At 38.9% G+C, this 19,125-nt stretch overlaps 1 protein-coding gene across 6 annotated transcripts in view; it reads right to left on the bottom strand.

Annotated features, from left to right (window-relative positions):
- Positions 1 to 19,125, bottom strand: part of tfap2b (transcription factor AP-2 beta) — a 72,119-nt gene that overhangs the window by 39,360 nt on the left and 13,634 nt on the right. For all 6 annotated transcript variants that reach the window (XM_041188789.1, XM_041188784.1, XM_041188787.1 and 3 more), the window contains exons 3-5: positions 19,057 to 19,117; positions 4,919 to 5,135; positions 2,469 to 2,587 (exon numbers count right to left, since the gene is read on the bottom strand). In XM_041188789.1, the coding sequence (XP_041044723.1) occupies positions 2,469 to 2,587; positions 4,919 to 5,135; positions 19,057 to 19,117 (397 nt within the window). The remainder of the gene's footprint in view (positions 1 to 2,468; positions 2,588 to 4,918; positions 5,136 to 19,056; positions 19,118 to 19,125) is intronic.

Here is a 19,125-nt window from a genome sequence, read left to right as displayed (position 1 = left end):
AAAATACATTATCAAAATAAACCTTGCAAGAATCTAAAGGAAACATTTAGGTTCATTACCTTTTTTGCAAAATGGTGGCTCTGTTATTTTCTTTTGGCCTACATATTATGTGTTCAGTTATTAGACAGCATAAACATGTTGCTTAGGTTATCCTGTTATATGATGGCTTGGTTTATTTATATCATAGCGGTTAAGGTGTTCGTTATTTACTTCAGGTAGAGATTTAAGTATTTGCTGTAGGCAATCTAAAGCAACGTGCCTGCTGGACCACATTTATTGCAAAGCAGTTGACTGTTATGAAGGGGTTGACTGTGGAACATTTATCTTTGAAAAGATAAATATTGTAATTAAACGAAGGACCCCCAGGAGTTTCTAACAAGCGGCAACTGAGTGTTACTTGCCAAAATAATAAACTGCAACAGTGAAGTGTGAGCTTTCAGAATGTGATCAGTAATGTATGATGGCACTCATGCAGAAGCAAGAAGAATAATTACAATCCATCTATTTGTTTGCCTATCTGTCATATAATATATATTCTGTATACAGATATCCGTCTGTCCGTGCTACTGTGTCATACAAAGAGCTAGATAGCCATCCAGCATTCTCCACATAAAATGCTGAGAAATTACGTGCTGCCTTTCACACAAAAAATGAATAACATAAAGTAGCCCTTCATATATAGGAAATTATTGCCAAATGTGGCTAAATAATACAGTGCGATTTATTCCATTGGGAACAATAAACTGCAATACAATAAACAAAGCATTTTACTCTGGAGCAAGATAATGTTAAGAATACTACCGTGTGCAAACTTTGTGGGTCAATTTGGAGCTGCTAACAGGCTAAACCCTCATCAGAATAATTTAAATTGGGGAAACCTGATAAGTAGTCTTTTGTTCTCTCTCCATCTTCCCCTCCCTCCACACCCCCGCACCACCCCACCCCCTCCCACCCACCTCCGCTCCACTCACGCCTTTCCATGAGAAATATTTTTAAAACCAAGTTTAAATATTACAAACCAGCTAGAAAACACCTATCTCTAAATAGCTATTTTAAGTGTGCATGTGTGTTTATTAAGAACACTCTGGGGGGAGTTCCATGTCATCAAGCTTCCCTGCCTGATTCTGCTGTTTCAGAGTACAGCGAAGACTGGGTAACACTACAAAGCCAAGCTCTGGGGGGATTCAAATAGATAATGCCTCACCCCTCCAGCAGCGAATCTTTTCAAATAAGGTACTTTGCAGGCGATAGCTTAGACCCTGCCCACGAAATGATCATCAGCACTAAGTGATTCAAACTGATACTATACTGCTAATGATCAAACTAATTATTGCCTTTAAAAAAAATTTACTCTTAATGACGGTGTTGCCATAAAATTTAAAATAAAGTGCAACTGTTCCATTTCTGTTGCATCTTTGAAAGAACTTGGCTTAATCAGCTCACTAATGTTAAACATTCATTATGGTGGCCCATGTAGGAACAATAATTGCTTAGATATATTTAGAAAAATGGTAAATAGATGTGTTTCAGGAGCCATGGTAAACAGAAGAAGGCAGATAAATATCCAACATATCTCTCTATCATGCCAATTTTCCCATTATGAGTTATTCAACAGTATTGTCGAATATTTCAGTACTACTACTGAAGAATACACAAGATCAACGACTCTATGATTATTTAAGAAGCAAAATAAAATCTATTCCTAATATTATCTGCTTCGCTCTCTTAAAAACAGATTACATCACTTATTGAGAAAGGATATGGTCTCTACAAAATCGTGCACACACGAATTATATTTATTCTATTAAACACGTTTTGCCTGACTATTCAGGGCTGGGGAAAGCGTGCTGGGAAATCACGAGTGAGAAGTAACAGGTGCTCAAAGGTGCTTCATAACTGCACAGGAACATAAATAGAAATACAAGAGGATAGATAGGTGTGCGTGTGCGTGTTTGTGCCGGCGCGCTTATGCGTAACTAACTTATTGAAAGCACTGTTACGTATGAAAATTTGAATACACCTATTAATCATTCATGAAGGTTGGCTAGAACCCCTTACGGCCACGAGATAAATGTATTTATAATACTTATTATTATTTATGCACAAAATACGTTATTAATGGTATAATTTCTCTTGGAAGTTCAAATAAATTGTTTGCTTAAAATGCCAAAAATCGTGAAAGTAGGCTAATTTTGATATTCTGGTTATCAATTCTCTCAGCTGTCTTTAGTACAAAGAGCATTGTTCAATGTACAAGCTATATATCGAAAAGGACGAGGTGAAATTATATATATCCCTGTCATCATGATATACGTTGAATATTGTTACACAAATAATCGTCTGTTTCCCTGCTCACGGGATGATTAAAAGAAGTTCTTGTGGATGGCATTAATTTTGGGACAATCATACCATCAGGTGATCAATCCAATCAGAAGAGTTCCTTATGAAAAGTGTTCCCATGTCTTTACCTTCTACTAGTGAGGTTAGTAAAGTGACATTTGCAGCTTTACGTCTGCCTGCGGGTAAATTTAATCCGATCTTCTCTAGCTTTTCTCTCAACGACCTTCCACCGTTTTTCGATTTGGCTCTGAAAATAATAAAGGATATATTTTGAAATTCTGCAATACTATAAGTAGCCTTCTTTATACTATGTACATTTGTGTGCGCGTCTGTATGCAAGTTACATCACTGTTTAATCAAAGACTCGTTAATATTACGCGTCCATAACATTTCATACATTCCTCATTCCGGAACTCTTTTAAAAGGCAACTTTGAACACAAGGTTCCAGCGGAAGTTTATAATAATACCCATGGGTCAAGTCATTATTTCTTAAAGATGCAGTTATACTGCTATTTTCATCTTAATGGTGAGCTGTTTTGGATGCGTATGAACCCAAACATGGCACTATAATTGGAAGTCAACTCCCAAGGTAAACCCAGTACGCTAAAGCCATGTAGTGTGATATGCTACGGGAGTCTGTCTCCCACTATTTTGAGTTCACATGAGGTGCAGTGTAACTTCAGGTCAAAGCAAGACCACATTTCAAAACACTGAATTGGTCGATTAAACGATCTGGGCACTTTAGAAACTTGCCTGTCTTTTTTAAATTTTAGGAGAGGGTTTTTTCTTGTTTCCTCAAATCAAATTTGAGCCAGCCAGAACGCGGTCTTCTGTGCTTTTCTGAGTGCATTGGACAGTGAGGCACAGTCGGCAGTATAACCTTGATGAATCAACTTCCTACTCCACCGGTCTAACACCGGTAGCTGCAAAGTAGCTGCAGCCTCGGGGCACTGCAGCCTCGGGGTGCTACAGCCTCAGGGTATTACAGCCTCGGGGTACTGTCATAGATACAATTAAACTGCTACTTATAATTTCGCGTGTCCATTGATGTGAAGGTGCAAGTGTCCTGACGCTCTCCAGTGTACTAAAGCCCGGTGGGGCATCACCACTTCTAAAAGATAGTGTCCCAGCACTTTTGAGTTTCTACTGGGTCACTATCACTCCAGCAATGTGAAACTTGTTTTTTTTAAATACCCAGACTGTTCATTAGCTCCCATAGGAGCTTATACGCTTTAACTAGAATCTGTTTAGTGTTACGACATGACTGAAACTCCTGCCTGCATTCTTCTGAGCATTAAATATGGGCGAGGTTCGGTGAGGGGGGGGGGGGGGAGGGGCGTTATTTTTATTCGTTTTATTATAAGGACGAAAGAATTGGGAGCAGAGTAGGCTACTCCGGCTCTCGAGAGGCTCTGCCATTCAATAAGATCATGGTCGGTCTGATTTTAACCTCAACCCCACATCCCACATTCCCACCTGCCCCTATAACCTGTCACCCCCTTGTTAATCAAGAATCTATCTAGCTCTGCCTTAAAATAATAAAAGACTCTGTTTCCACTGCCTTTTGAGGAATAGAGTTCCAAAGACTAAGGACCCTCTGAGGGAAAAAAATTCTTCTCATCTCTGACTTAAATGAGCAACTCCTTTTTAAACAGTGGCCCCTAGTTCTAGATTCTCCCGCATGAGGAAACATCCTCACCACATCTACATTGTCAAGGCCCCTCAGGATCTGAAGAAGAGTCATAAGGACTCGGAATATTAACACTGTCTTTCTCTCCACAGATGCTGTCAGACCTGCTGAGTTTTTCCACCATTTTTTGTTTTTGTTTCAGATTTTCTGCATCCGCAATGTTTTGCCTTTATCAGGGTCTTTTATGTTTCAGTCAAGTCACCCCTTAATCTTCTAAACTCGAGTGGATACAAGCCTAATCTGTCCAACCTATCCTCCGAATGGAACCTTCCCATTCCTGGTATTAGTCTGGCAAACATTTTCTGAACTGCTTCCAACGCATTTACGTCTTTCCTTAAATAAGGAGACCAAAACTGTACACAGTATTCCAGCTGTGGTCTCACATAACCGATGTTCCAATCAGTGCCCTTCATTTAAAAAAAAACGAAGCATGGGATGATCACATGTATTCAAACATATGGATGCTTTGTGACTAGCCCCATTGCGAGATGCAATGGGCAGTATTCCTCAGATTTACTGCTGAGTATACACACTACACAAACAAATTTCAGACAGGAAGTTGTGGCATAACTGCACTCTTACATGTCCACTGACTTCCAGATTTGCGTTGCAATGGTTATTAATGTTATGTTCTGAAGTGCTGAGAAATGAACAAACTGAAGCGTGATTATAACCATATTGATTGAAATATTGTGTTACGTTAAAAACTGCGCGAGTCGCTTATGTTTGAATAATTTAAATGGATGGATAGATAGACAAGACTTGCGACATGCCGATAGACATAAAAGTTCAGCACATTTTGTACTGTAGCTTTTGTCACACTATATCGTTCAGTACGGCTCCTATTGGTTCATTTTAAAACGTTGGTTTCTGTGTTTGGGACCTACCTTCTCAGAACTCCCCCCAACAATGATGCGTTCAGACATTCTGGCGGGGACAGGCGCCTCTGGACTTCTCCCACAGTCACCTTGTACTTGGACGTGGAGCTAAGCAAGGATAGGCGTCCCGGCACCGAACAAAATACCTCGTTATGGTTAGCAATTCCACCGAGTAGATTGTCTTTATTCATCATCAGAGATGTGATATTCTTCTGAGGAAGTGGGACTGGAAAGAAAGGACACAACAGCAGAAGTCAGCGCTGCGTCACTATAATTGCAGAAACCATCTGACACTGAATATAAAATCATTAAAGTTTAAACCACAAAAGGCCATTCGGCCCAACGCATCTGTATCCGTTCAGCTGTAACACTTCCGAGCAAATATCTTGTATAAGTGTCACATAGAAGTCAGGCTAGCCGGTTCTATGGGGAATGGATCTGTGCTTCAGTAATGAACTGAAATTCTGAAAGTATGTGTATTCATATTTATGGGTTGTTTCTAATCCGTTCTGACAAAAAAAACATTGGGGTATCGTCGCGATCGTGGTTTAATCGACGTAAAGTTCTACATAAACTCATCTTTTCCGCTTAGACGGGATAAGTCATGTGTATTGTGATTTTTTTTTTCGTGAGGAATTGCGGGTTTCCAAATTGGAAGACAGAACCTGGTGAAAGAACAAAGAACGTTTCGTAGAGTAATGTGATTGGAAGATGTCTGCTGAACGCCTGCAATGTATTTCTTCTGAATATTTGTCAAGTTCAAGTGTTTTCAACAGAGTTGGTTGGACTCTCTGTCTTCAGCTACTGCAGTGACTGGAATGGAATCAGCTGTACAAAGAAACCCTAATCTTCATTTGGAATGCATTATTAATTATAGTTGACTTGACTGAGGCTATGACAGATGGTGAGCCCCCACATGTATTATTCCTATAATTTAAGAATTATCCAATTTAAAGTAAAAGGGAGAAAATAATAGTGTTTTATTAGCATTATTAGCAGCAACTAGATAATTGTGGCATGAGATCGTTTCCATTGTACAGTAAAATGCTACAGCAGCCCATTCGCATAAATCAATAGGCAAAAACTAACAAAACACTTGAATGCCACTGCCCACCCCCGCCCCCCCCCCCCCCCACACACACACACACCTCACACCGCCTTATCTCCTTAATCCCATCAAAATATTTTGCTACCGATCAAACAAAAAGATAGTCAAAAATTCACAATTGCAGATTATTGGAAATACGGTATATTTCGGTATAATTTTATTTGCAATATAAGGAGTTGCTGAGTTGAGAATTACTTTAATTGCATCTTATTTCATTTTGCAGACTTATCCAATTCCTTTTGCTGGACAATCCGAAGTGATGCATAAAACCTCGATTTTCGAATTTAAGGAAGTGTGCCATTTTGTCCACAATATGTTTACTTTCAGAATTTGCGGCTTGAGTTATTTAACTAACAAACGAGGAAAAACAGGGGAGCCAGTGCCAACTGTGGTCATGGAGTTTCAACCTGCGTTAAATCACTTGTTGATTGGCTTCGAGAAGCCCTCGCCATCAGATCCCTTCCAATGTATACAAACAATTATAAACAGTTTCGGCATTAGTTGTTTCTCTTCTCGTTCTCCCTGGTTTATACGGTTGTGACGATATGAGTGGCCAAACTGGATGGCTACAGTTACCGCAGTCCAACAGTATAAGGGGACTGAACCCAAATGCCCAGCTAAAAGTTGAACATCATGGTGTCACTGGCGGTGTGGCAAATTTAGTTTTCTCACTTTGTGGGGTTCAATAATTCCTTGGGGAGCATTTCCTCAATCATGCCTGCGGCGTTCACTATTTGACAGAAAAGATTATTCGAGAAAGTTCCACAGAATTAGATCGCATTGAGTAAAGGTTTAAAACGGTGATTGCCACAGCGAATTTTTAAGCCCCCTTTTTTAAATATATATTTACTCTAGACTTGCTTTCTGCAGATCACCCGCAGGATTTAGTTTGAGAATTGAAATTATAATTTCTTAATTAACATAAGGCAAAGCGTGTTTATAATTTGATGAATCTGCAGTTCCCACGCTTAGGCCACGTATCAATTTCCATTGCAGGTAAATGTTTTTTGTAACAAAGCTGGCGAGTGCTACCCAGTCCCTTCCAGCAGATCTGTAAGCGTTTTGATGAAACCCAGATGGACACGAAAGCCGGGTCTGTTTCCAAATAATGTTGAAATCTGGCTTGTGAACTACAAATGCTGTCACTAACACACTTGTAATGCAGTTAATTGTCCGCCAGTTCAGAAGGAAGCCATCGACTTTTGTTTCATCTGTTTGAATTGAAAACTGTCAATTGTGTTTGAATGTGTATTATCGAATCCCATTAGGTTTCTTGCCAGAATTGGGGAAGAAAACACCAATTCCAATTTGGCTACTGCGCCAGCTGCTAGGCCCAACGTCACTGGGCAAATTTAAAGTTTTGGACAAACTGACGCAAGATCTGCGGTTGAAATTTCGTTACGAGTTCACTATTGTGTTGATCTACATTAAAATGCGACCAACAAATTATAAAAACATAAAGTGCTGGGCGGGAAAAAAAATAACCCCAGCAAGTCTGGCAGCATCTGTGGAGAGAGGAACAGCGTTTTCAGAGAAACAGACGAGAGTCATAATGGACTCAAAACATTAACTCTGTTTCTCTCTCCACAGATGCTGCCAGGCCTGCTGAGTTTTTACAGCACTTCATGTTTTGATTTCAGATCTCCGGCATCCGCAGTGCTTTGCTTTCATATCATTTTTGCAAATCTTTATTGTTAACTCTCACTCGTTCCAATTCGACTGCAATGACATACAGTCACCGGCTCCACTCCTTTGTCAACGGGTTACGTCGCCAATTATGAAATCACTTTCTCTCGTCCCCCTTCCCTGACCACACAAAGGACAAGCATACACACTTGTCATTGAAGCTCGGCACAGAAAATCGAGCGAGTTAATATATAACTTGCTTGTCTTTCATTTTTCGAGTGAGGCGAAATGAATGGACACTTTTAACAGGAACACGATGCACGAAAGTTGAAAAATTACATACAACCATCAGAAGAGCCTGGAAGATGTGTGGTTAGAGTTGAAAAGCATTGCACTTCCCATTTTATTCGGTTTATGGTGTGTCGCAAAACATAATTCCTGTAATTGTCATAACTTCCTGTATGATTTGTCCAGAATGCTTAGATCTTTCGCCACGTCATGCTCAAATTCCACAGAAATCATACTAGTGAATCTGTATAGCCTAGTGGACTAACTCTACGGAACTGCAGGCAATCCTGAATCTATCAGATGGTTTCCAAGCTTGCTAAAATTAACTGCAGAGCATAACTACTGTAATGCAAACTGGCTGCAGTCACTTAATCAGCTCTTAACCTCTTAAAATATATCTTACTTCAACTAACACGGTAACATTGACATTTATACATATGTGTGCTAGCATTAGTGTTTTCAGTAAGCTATTCCAGTGCTAAACGTGAAAAGTATTGGCCACTGTCTGAATTTTCAATCTGCTGAAGATTCTGACAAATGTACGGCTGAGGGGTAACTGAGTACCCTCTACATTGCAATATCACGCAATCGTGAGCTTGAGAACAGAAACAGTCATTAGTTGGGCAGTAAATATGCCCACATTAGATATGAATATGGGTTCATAGCCCAAATAACCTGTCCGCCTAACTGACTGTGTATGCCTTGCCATTTTTGCTTTTTCACGGAAACAATGAGTGATGCTAGACCAATAAATACACAGGTATTGGCACTGTCCAGCTATAAACACCATCGCCTAACAGTTAACAGATTGCAGTGAAAATAAACTACTGCAGCAGTGGCTCAGTTCAGTACTTTCAATCATATTTATTAAAGTCTTGTAATATCACTTTGTTAATTTAGCCCTAGAATATCTCTAAGGCATATTTTCACGTTAATTTCTTTTACAGATCATCAATATGGAAAATAATACTTGCTTCATTTGTTAATAATTATGAACAGATTGTGCTTTGAAACATAATTCTGCACCGAACTTGATAGCGTTCAAACGACTAGAGGAAATCGCAAACCAATGGACCGTGACAAAAACGCAGCTTGAAGCCTTCAATTCTTTACGTGTTTAGAATGTTCAGCCCCACATCTTCAGTGTGATTTCGTAATGCAATGTGTAAATATGTTGCAAGTGTACATGCAATTGTTATGGAAGTTAATGTATTAATAATAACCTTGAATGGGTGCACATTTAATGTAGCTAACCTAATCGTGCTTAATTCTATCTGCAAACAATACAGAATACTAAAACATTTGCTTTTACTTAACAGCAATCCTAATTCAGTTCTATTTCGGCAGCATTTATCAGAACGTCTCGAGCTGCCTTTGCAACTAATGTTCCCTTAGCTAGCAATCAGGAATCCTTTATCCACTGCAAAAGTTAGTGTTAATATGCACTATGCTTTGCATATGACAGCATATCTTAAGACAAACCTCTTGACTGTATGTCCATCTAATTTGTTCAATGCATTAACAATCGGGCACAGAGCTATCTGGCAATGGGGGAATGTGTGGGGTATTGATATAGCTAACTTTTAAACTAAGATGAAACTTTTTAAAAACACGTGAACCAAAGTTTTAAGTCACTTGTCTCCGTTCTGCTTCGAGTTGCAATGTAGATTTTCATAGTATACAACGCAGCATCTCTATCATCTGTCGATTTGTTAAATGCCCATTTGACCAAATGTAAAAAAATGCAAGTATTTCAGTGACTGCAATAGTTAAAATAATATGAGATAAACACACAAAAATGTTGTGTTCGTTTTGTGAGCGCTTTCTCCCAATGCTTTGTTTAATTCTAATCGGCTAATGTAGCACAACATTACCATTTTCATTTTATTGATTGTTCATTGACCAGACCCTGCACATCATATTTGCCTCCCTATGTCAATTTATATTAGCAGAAACATTTAAAACACCTCCCATTATCTGCATATTGAAATCAAGAGTGTGTTTTAATGTTTGCAGTAATGTCTCTGCTCAGACAGGAGCCACGGTCCCTGAGTACTGTATTAATAGCTCAACAGGGGCTAATACGGAAAATTAGACTTAAACGAGCTCTAGAGATCCCTAAATGAAAGCGTCATTTATCACGCTGGCTACTTTAACTCTCCTCGTTTGCTCTCTCTTCTGGGACCAACTCATTTCCTGTTAAGTAAATTACCTTAAAAGTGCCAGGCAGCTATTCCCACACAAAATACGGCACAATGACTCTTGACCATCTCGTTAACCCCACTTTGGAAAGGCAGCCATTCTGTATTTTACAATTAAGTATTAGCTTCCCCGTTTTCTCGGTTGGCCTGCGCTGTATTTAATCCTTAAAAACATGAAATCACTCATCTCTACAACGAAATACCTCGAATTTGTTTGAAAAATATAAATATATTGTCACAGGGAAAAAACAATGATAAAAATAATAGTGCATGAGTAAACATTAAACAAAGTAAATAAAATGCGCGGATAATTTCTAATTTCGACTTTTTTGAAATGAATTATCTCGGCGCGGTATGTTTCAGAATCGTTATGGCGATCTTTGCAAATTCTACCCCTGATGTTAAGGTCCTCTAAGGACATTATTTTTTGTAGATATCTGTAATCAAATATTGCTCAATATCGACAACAACTATTTGCAATTAATTGCAGACGCAGTTTTTGTTTATTTCCTCTTTATCTCAAAAAACGTTCTTTTGTTTAGAAAATCGACTGCCATCTCTTTTACCGCCAATGATTGTGAACCATGACTCAAATCAATACATTTGAGTGTGCAGAGATTTCGGAAATCGAGCTAACTAAATAAAACATTAATATGAAATGCTTCAGTGCGTAGATATCTATTTACATTAGTTTCCAGTTTTTAGGTTACACTGAGCCGAACGTGTCTTACTAACTCCTAAGGACAGGAGGACTGTTTTCTACATAATGGTCACAGCTTCAGGAATGACTATTTACTTAAAGCACTATCAGTCACGTGTTAAATCAAGAAACCCATGCATGCCCTGTGTATTATTACAGAAGACTACTGCTAATGTAGTGTCACTTAAACACCGGAATCTGGTGACCATGCCCAATATATAAGGGCTACAATTTCTTCTCTAATAACAAAGTACATCCTTATTAGCAGATTTAAATGGAGTGCTTCCAAATAGTTCACGTTACATACAATTTAATAACGTATTTAAAATGAAATTTTGATCTTTAGCAACGTAAAAGTGAAAAAAAGAACAATTTTGAGTGAATGCTTTATTACATCTAGCATTTTAAATGTATAAACGATGACTGAAAACATTCAACTGGTCAAAAAAAATCCGAACAATTATGTTAAAGCTATGGAACCAAATCTTATGCGGAGCCGTTTCCTACACATGCGCATTGCATACCACGGGAAGTATGGGTGGTGCCACTACAAAAGGATCTGATGTCCTCACGTTGCTAAGCAAACTAGAGTTTTGCAAAGTTGTTGCAATTCTGACTGTTTCCAACAACAGTTCCATTTCACAGCTAGGATTTTTAATCGTTTCCTTTAAGCTATTGACATTGCGGAGAGTCGTATTTAACACATGTACATTATTGTCCTTGCTTGACATTTTGGCTTTTACAAGCACTTTATTCAGCACGTTTGCTAAACGTGCAACTGTTCATTGGCTTGTTAGTAGTAGACTGGAATCGTCTGCACGCGCGATGAAAACATTTAATTTTACTTCTGTCCATTTTCTTTATGGGTACACAGCAATATCCTAATTAAGGTTTTACATGTGGCCAGCTAAACGTGCAAAAGCTCACTACAACAATCCTGCAAATTGATGAAACACTTAACTGTTTTTCAACTGTTGTGTAGAGCAATAAGAGTTTACTGTACAGAAAGGACATTTGAGTTGACTTTAGCTAGACTAATGCGAAAACTAAGCGCACTGCCCTCTTTCTCCCATAGGTCTGTATCTTCCTTTGTTTTTCATATTTATCCAATTTCCTCTTTAAAGATATAGTGGCCTCCACCCAACCACTTCCTGTGGCAAAACATTCCAAGCTCCAAGAGTCCTCTGTAAAAACTCTTTTCCCAAACATCTTCCCTCACACTCTTATTGACAATTTTAAATTGATGAGTCGAATCCAAAGAAAATAATCTTTCCCTGATCACTCAATCAAAAATTTTCATCATTGTAAAATAAAACTCTTGTAATTTTTTTGCTTAGCTTTCCCAGATCCAGTGAAAATAGCGCAGTGTGAGCAAGTTACAGAAGGGTACTCTGGATTGCTCACTGAAACTTCAGTAGAGAATTGTCTCAACTATGGAAAAAATGGTGTAAATAGCCATCTGTACTGTTTCCACAAGATTTCAACTGATTTTCTGCCAAAGCCACGACATAAGAATGTCTGCAGGATTTTAACCTCCACCCAATCCCCCAAAATTCCCCTGAGAATATTAGTTTGAAGGTAACATTCCAATGAATGCAAACTGTACACATTCTATAGCATTAATGCCCTTGCTGCAGTAGAGCATGCAGAACTATAAACAGAACTCTTACTATGGTCTAAACAATGTTTTCATGATTTTTTCATTACTTCTTCACTATTATAAGCATCTATTTGTAAAGCCCATCATGATACTTTTTTGAGAGGGGGGCTTATCTACCTGCAATATCACTTACAGGGAAATATTTATTAGAACTTCTAGGTCATGCTCTTTATCTGTATCTTCCTAGTATGTACACATCATCTTTCCTTCTTTATCCTCCCAGTTTGTATTATCTCATGCTTAACCCCTTTAAATTGCATCTGATATCTGTATGCCATTCTTCCTAACTGTCCATGTCTCCTTTGCTCAACCTTTAATATTTATGTAATTAGCAAGTTTCGAGATTGTGTGGTAGAAATTATATCATTGCATGGGTCAAAATGGGTGTATTGAAGGCCAATTACAGAGTCAACCCCCAAGGTTACCTTAAAGACATCCAACCAAATATTGGAAAAAGCCATTTTCAAGACTTTAGGCAGCCATATAAAACAGAGAGTGGAATCTAACACCAATGTTAGACACCCACAGGGAAATCTGCCTTGTCTGCTTAAGTTTTGCTGGTATGGATGCAGTCTAGCAAATGGCATAATGCAAAAGGTAAATAAAATTTCTTTCAAGTTTGCAAACAGGAACAGAACTATGCTGCCTGCCTACAGTTAGCTTTCTCCCATTCTTGTCCCGCTAGCACTTACTTGAAGGCCACTGCTGGTGAGTCAGGTGGCTTGAAATTGAATCTCTCAATATAAGTCGTGCTGACTCTGGAGGTGCAACAGACACGGCCACCTCAACCAAAATATTAAGTCAAAGCCTAAGGAGTAAATTTGGATGGTCCTGTAGGCCAATATCTTCAGGCATGTGTATAATGCATATCACACAGTTCACACTGAAGACAGCCAATTTGTCCCACTATTTTTGTCAACTAATTACCATATTTGTTAATGAGTTTCAATGGTGGGATAGAAAATCACATATCCATATGTGCCAATGGTACAAAGACAGGTGACATTGAAAGCAGTCAGATAGAAGTGTAACATTGCAGTGATAGATTAACTGAATGGACAAAGCGTGGCAAATTGATTTCAATTTAGGCAAATTTGAGGTAATCAGTTGGATGTAAAAGGGATAGAACAGGGTAATTTCTAAATAGTGGAAAGTTAGAAACAATTGGAGTTCAGAAAGGCTTTGGAGCCCAGGTACCCAGAACATTGAAATGTCATGAGTCAAAAAGGAATACTGGCCTTTAAATCAGGAGGATTAGAATAGAAGGGTGTAGAATCATGTTTCAGCAATGCAAATCACTGATTAGATCACACATGAACTATGAGCCAGTCAAGGCACCACACCTGAGGAAGGATACATTGGCCTTAGAGGAAGTACAGCATAGATTTGCCAGAATGATCCCTAAAGTCCAAATGTTAAATTAAGAGGAAATATTACATTAACTAATGTTATAGATCCTGAAATTTAGAAGGTTGAGAAGTGATTTGACAGAAATTTTCAAAATGATAAGAGGAATAGATAGGAAAGATCGGGAGCAATTACTTCTACTTGTTAGGGACTATAGGACCAGGAAGAATAGTCTAAAAAAAGTCAGCTCCTTCTGCAGTGTAATTAGGAAACACTTCTTCATGCAGGGACTAGTCAACGTTTGAATTCTCTTCCAGAGATGACAATTGTTATTAATACAATTGCTAACTTCAAAACTGAAATTAACTGGAAAAGAGCAAAGACACTTACATGGAGTTAGGTCACACAGTAGCATTAATTTCAATCAATGGTGGAATAGGCTCAAGTGGCCAAATGGTCTCCTCCTGTTCCTATGTTCCAAATCTAAATCATTTTCACACTGAGAACAGAAGTGTTCTGTCATGGTTTCTGTATACACCACTTTCAAGCCTTTTCCAATCTTTATCCTGACTCTTTCATTCTGTCCATCATCCAATCGCCATCCATCTTGCTTATTCCCTTTTGCCCTGGGTCTGTTTTTTTTCAACAAGCCACTTCTATGCCACCTCATGGAATGTCTTCCAAAAATCCAAATACAGTAAACTGACAGAATTTGCTTTATCTATCCAATAGGTTTCCTTCAAAAATTATGAATCAGAACTTGCCTTTCACAGGTTGGTGCCAGTTCCTCTTTGTTAACCTAAGCTTACCCATTTTAGCACGGATCATGAATTCTAATGATGGAACTCCAAACTTCGGGGGTCGGGTGGAGGAGCACAAAATGGGAGTCATGTTTCTCTTGACGATTGTATTACCTAACCCATTGGGTGGAGTATATAGGGGCATCTGATCACGGTTGCCCGTTTTAAGCCCGACAAATTTGTAAGTTCTACCCTGAGAAAATTTTGCCCAGAACTGATGTTAGACTTAACCATCATACCTTCACTCCATTTACCCTTCCTTCCCTTGCTGAATAAAGCTGTTAAATTGTTTACTGCCCCATCCAATAGTGCACATTGCATATTCAAGAACAATTTAAAAAATATCATCAAAGATTTGCTACCAACTTGTTTTAGCAACCTCTAGAGTACATGCTATTAAGGCCCATAGGTTTGTTAACCTCAATTCCACTTATTTTGATAGGACTAATTACTTTTCTACCATTATATCTATCATTTTCCATATCCTCCACTAGTATTCCCGTATGCTTACTCCACCACCACATGCAAAATATTTCTTTTGTATCTCAACAACTTCAAGCAACCACTCAGCTATATCTTCATGCTCAGCTATAAGACTCGCTCCTGTGCATTTCTGTACCCAACAATTTTACTTTTCTAATGCATATAAGCCGCTTTACTGTTTCTTTTCACAGTATGTACTAGTATTTTCTCATATTCCCTTCCTAGCTTTCAAGAGCTCTCGATCTTATCAAATGGTGGGTCAAGCTCCAGGGGCTGAATGCCTTACTCCTGCTCCTAATTCGTATTCCTAAGTTCATCCTTCCCCATTATATTTTCGACATTCTTCATGGTTATCTTTAGCATTGCAATCCCAGCTTGATCTGTTTAAGTAGCAAATTTTGAGGGGTGAGGGGGGTTGATTCAAACTTATCTGTGTGTATAACCACCGGTTAGTGATTTGATCGTATGTAAAAAATTAAGTGCAATCAATATATTTATGACAAATCCTGCAGATTTGCTCTCAACTTCCGGGTACGGTGCAATCATGTTTTGATTTGAAGACGTTTATGTCAAAAATGTTAAGCTGATGAAATCCACTGTAACGGAGTGGGGAATGATGTGAAGTCCTCCCGGCAGAGAAAAGGAAACATATATCCATATATTTACTCGCGTGGAAAATGCTAACTAGCCTGTTACCCACCACCCCCCCCCCCCCCCCCCCCCACCCCCCCCACCGCCGCGAGTTGAAATTACCTTAAATGGTTGCATGTGAAATGGCAGCAAAACATTATATTGCAGATATGTATTATACCATGCAGTTAGGGAGCCGATTGGTGGCTATTTTTGGAAATCATCAAATAAGGTTCGTCGATCCATTATGTAACTCACCTCTTGCCTGAAACGTCAGTCTGCAGTGAACTTTGCAGGGTTTTATAATTACCTTGCTTTTAAAAATTTTCCAAACGATCATTGGTCATCATTGACAGCTAGCTTATCTTCCTTTCCTGTTTACAAGTAACTTAATTCGGCAAACCAAGTTGGTTATCGCTCTTGACATTTTGTAAGGGGGAAAAAAATTCAATTTTGTCCAGGACAATGATTAACAAAACGGTTACCGTACGTGGCAAGGGGGAAACTATTTTACTGGTAATGACCTGCACTTGTAAAGTTAATGGCAAATGGAAAGATAACTCTGGAAGAACTTAATAACAGTAATAATTCACAGCTGCTGTTTTGTTACTTTTCTGTGACAGTTAGATGCAGTTACAAATTTTAGGCAGGATATGAAGGTATTAGAGAGGGTGCAGATGAGATTCCCGAGAACGGTTCCAGGGATAAGGAATTCAGTTCCCTAGATAGATAGGAGGACTGTTTTTCAAGGAGAAGGTTGAGAGGAGATTTGAGGGAGGTATTCAAATCCTGAGGAGTGTGGGCAGAGTAGACAGGGAGAAACTGTTCACACTTGTAGAAGGGTGGAAAACCAGAGGGTACAGATTTAAGATAATTGGCAAAAGAGCAATGGCGACGTGAGGAAAAACTTTTTCACACTGTCAGTGGTTGGGAACTGCGAAGTGTGTGGTAGAGGCAGGATCAACAGAGGCTTTAAAAAATGAATTGGAGTGCTCCCTGAAAAGCAAGAATGCGCGCGGTTACCGGGAGAAAGCGGGGGATTGACACGAGATACATTGCCCCTTCCTAGAACCATCGTAGGCATGAAGGGCCGAATGGTTCCCTTCTGTTTTGTAACAATTTTGTGATTCAAATAACCATCTCTAAGTTGAGAAATTTGAATCATATTTAGAATACAAAAGACACGTTAAATAAATCTATTCATGTTTTAAAAGATATTCATTAGAGCTTACGGGTAGCAGAGAATTGGGGGAAAATAGCTGTTATAATGAGGCGGATATATCGTTGGCCCGGCTATATTTTTTTTAATTATTTTTATATTTAAATGACAGTTTTAAAGCCAGTGGCCGAAGTGCTTCTTTTGAGTTACCAGCCTTTTTAAAAGGAAGCCTTCACCATTAACTTGGCTGGAAAGCGCTTACTTTCACCACCAATGTTATTCTTCCCAAAGAGTCATGGGAGCCAAAATTGCAGAATCTTAGCTTATTCTAAAATCTGGCATCTTCTTTGAACACTCGCAGTCAGTATGAGACCTGCGAACTTCGCCCGGGAAAATGTAGGCAGTCGCCTTGTAGCCAGGCTAAGCGGACACTGTGGCTCTCACATCGCATTGTGAAGAGTGAATGGAAGCGGAACGGATATGTCATCTCTTTACATTCACCTGGTGACGTGACAGCTGCGAACAAGCAGTTTCTGTCCCTTGTGTCTGTGTTTTTTTTAAAGCTGCTGACGGAGATTAGAGCAGGCTGATCGGTCAGACGTGGAGAAAATAGAAAGCTGGGCTATGCACGGTTCACGGAGCTTGCATTGGGATAGCAAGGTGCAGGGAATGTCAAAACAATCACAACACATCAGCACAGGTTACCACACACAGACAGCAACACAAAAGCAGGGCGTGCGACCAAATGGAAGCACCACTCTGTCGGTAACTCAGTGCAGAAAACCAGTGAGGCAAAGCACAGGAGAGTGAAACACAAGCACTAGGTACAAACTGGTTCTAAACGCAGAAAAGATAACCCAACAGAACTGCTTGGACTGTAGAATATTACAAAGCAGATAACCATCATCCCGCCTGCCCAACAAACACAGCCAGCATAATATAAAAGAATCCACAAGGGCAAACGTTCCAGCAAGGGCCAACACACCGCTCACAACACTGCGTGAAGTAGTATCAGCAAAACCACCTCAAGGGATGTTCAGGAAAAAGGACACGACCTCAGCAGGACAAAGGTCTACAGTAGCAACATCGAGTTTAAATATATAAACATTTCTAGTATTTCTTTGCTGGACAAAAAAATGAAATTTTGGTTACACCGCCTATTCTGTGGGTAAGATTCATGCTTTAAATGTTAATTCGAAAAATGCAAGGATGGACTGAAAAGAGTAAAGCTCCAGCCATCTGCATTATCACCTTGATTTTATCTGCCATTGACAAATGCTGACGGGAACTAACATTGTAATTGCATTTATCTGATAAATGTCTACCTCTCTGACTGTCCATTTGCTTATCCATCTATTCTACTGTTCAATCCTTCCATCCCTCCTTCCATCCTTCCGTCCGCGCGTCCACCCATCTTCCAATTGATTCATTTATCTGGTCATCAATCTCTCCATCCATATGTAAACAACTCTTGTTAAGCTGAGCTCTTTGTAATTACGAGCAGTACAGTTTACAGTACAAATGTTAAAGTCATTGGACTTTACCCTTAACACCATGTTTTATTATTAAAGCTATAAATGGGTGGTTGGTTAAGAATTTTTTTTTTGTTTAAGGTATATGTTGAGAGAAATAGTAAAAGGGTGGATGGCAGTGCTTTTAATATTACATAATTAGAATAATTTACAGGAAATTTGTACCTACAGATCTGATGACTTCAGAACTATCGGAAACAGTTTTATAGTCTGCTGCGTTCTTTCATATTATGTGCATATTACACATATTCACGTCAGTGCATTCTGCTCCATTCCCCTAAAGCATCATTCTATAATTCCTGTATGAGCTACCCCACTGTCCAGAAACGTGACTTGAAATTGGAATTATATATACTGACCAGAGAACTTCGGTATTTTAATTACAGACATTGTCGTGAGATTATATTTGAATGAACATAAACACGCTTAGGCAATCTCAAAGAAAGATAATGCTATGCGGATTGTGAAATCACTCGATTTAGTCAACAATTCTGATATAAAGTTATACATATTACATTTATATTTAAGCAGGTTCGTATTACATGGTTAGTGGAATACATAATGAGACTGAGCAATTTAACCATCCATTTCAATTCATTTTCACATTCCATACCCTTTTTAATGACAGATTGGTCCAATAAACTCATGCCAGTGGTACCCGTGTCATCCAAAGCCTGTTAAT

Source organism: Carcharodon carcharias, chromosome 5, assembly GCF_017639515.1.
Source record: "Carcharodon carcharias isolate sCarCar2 chromosome 5, sCarCar2.pri, whole genome shotgun sequence".
Classification (NCBI taxonomy): domain Eukaryota; kingdom Metazoa; phylum Chordata; class Chondrichthyes; order Lamniformes; family Lamnidae; genus Carcharodon; species Carcharodon carcharias.
This window is presented reverse-complemented; position numbering and strand designations above follow the sequence as displayed.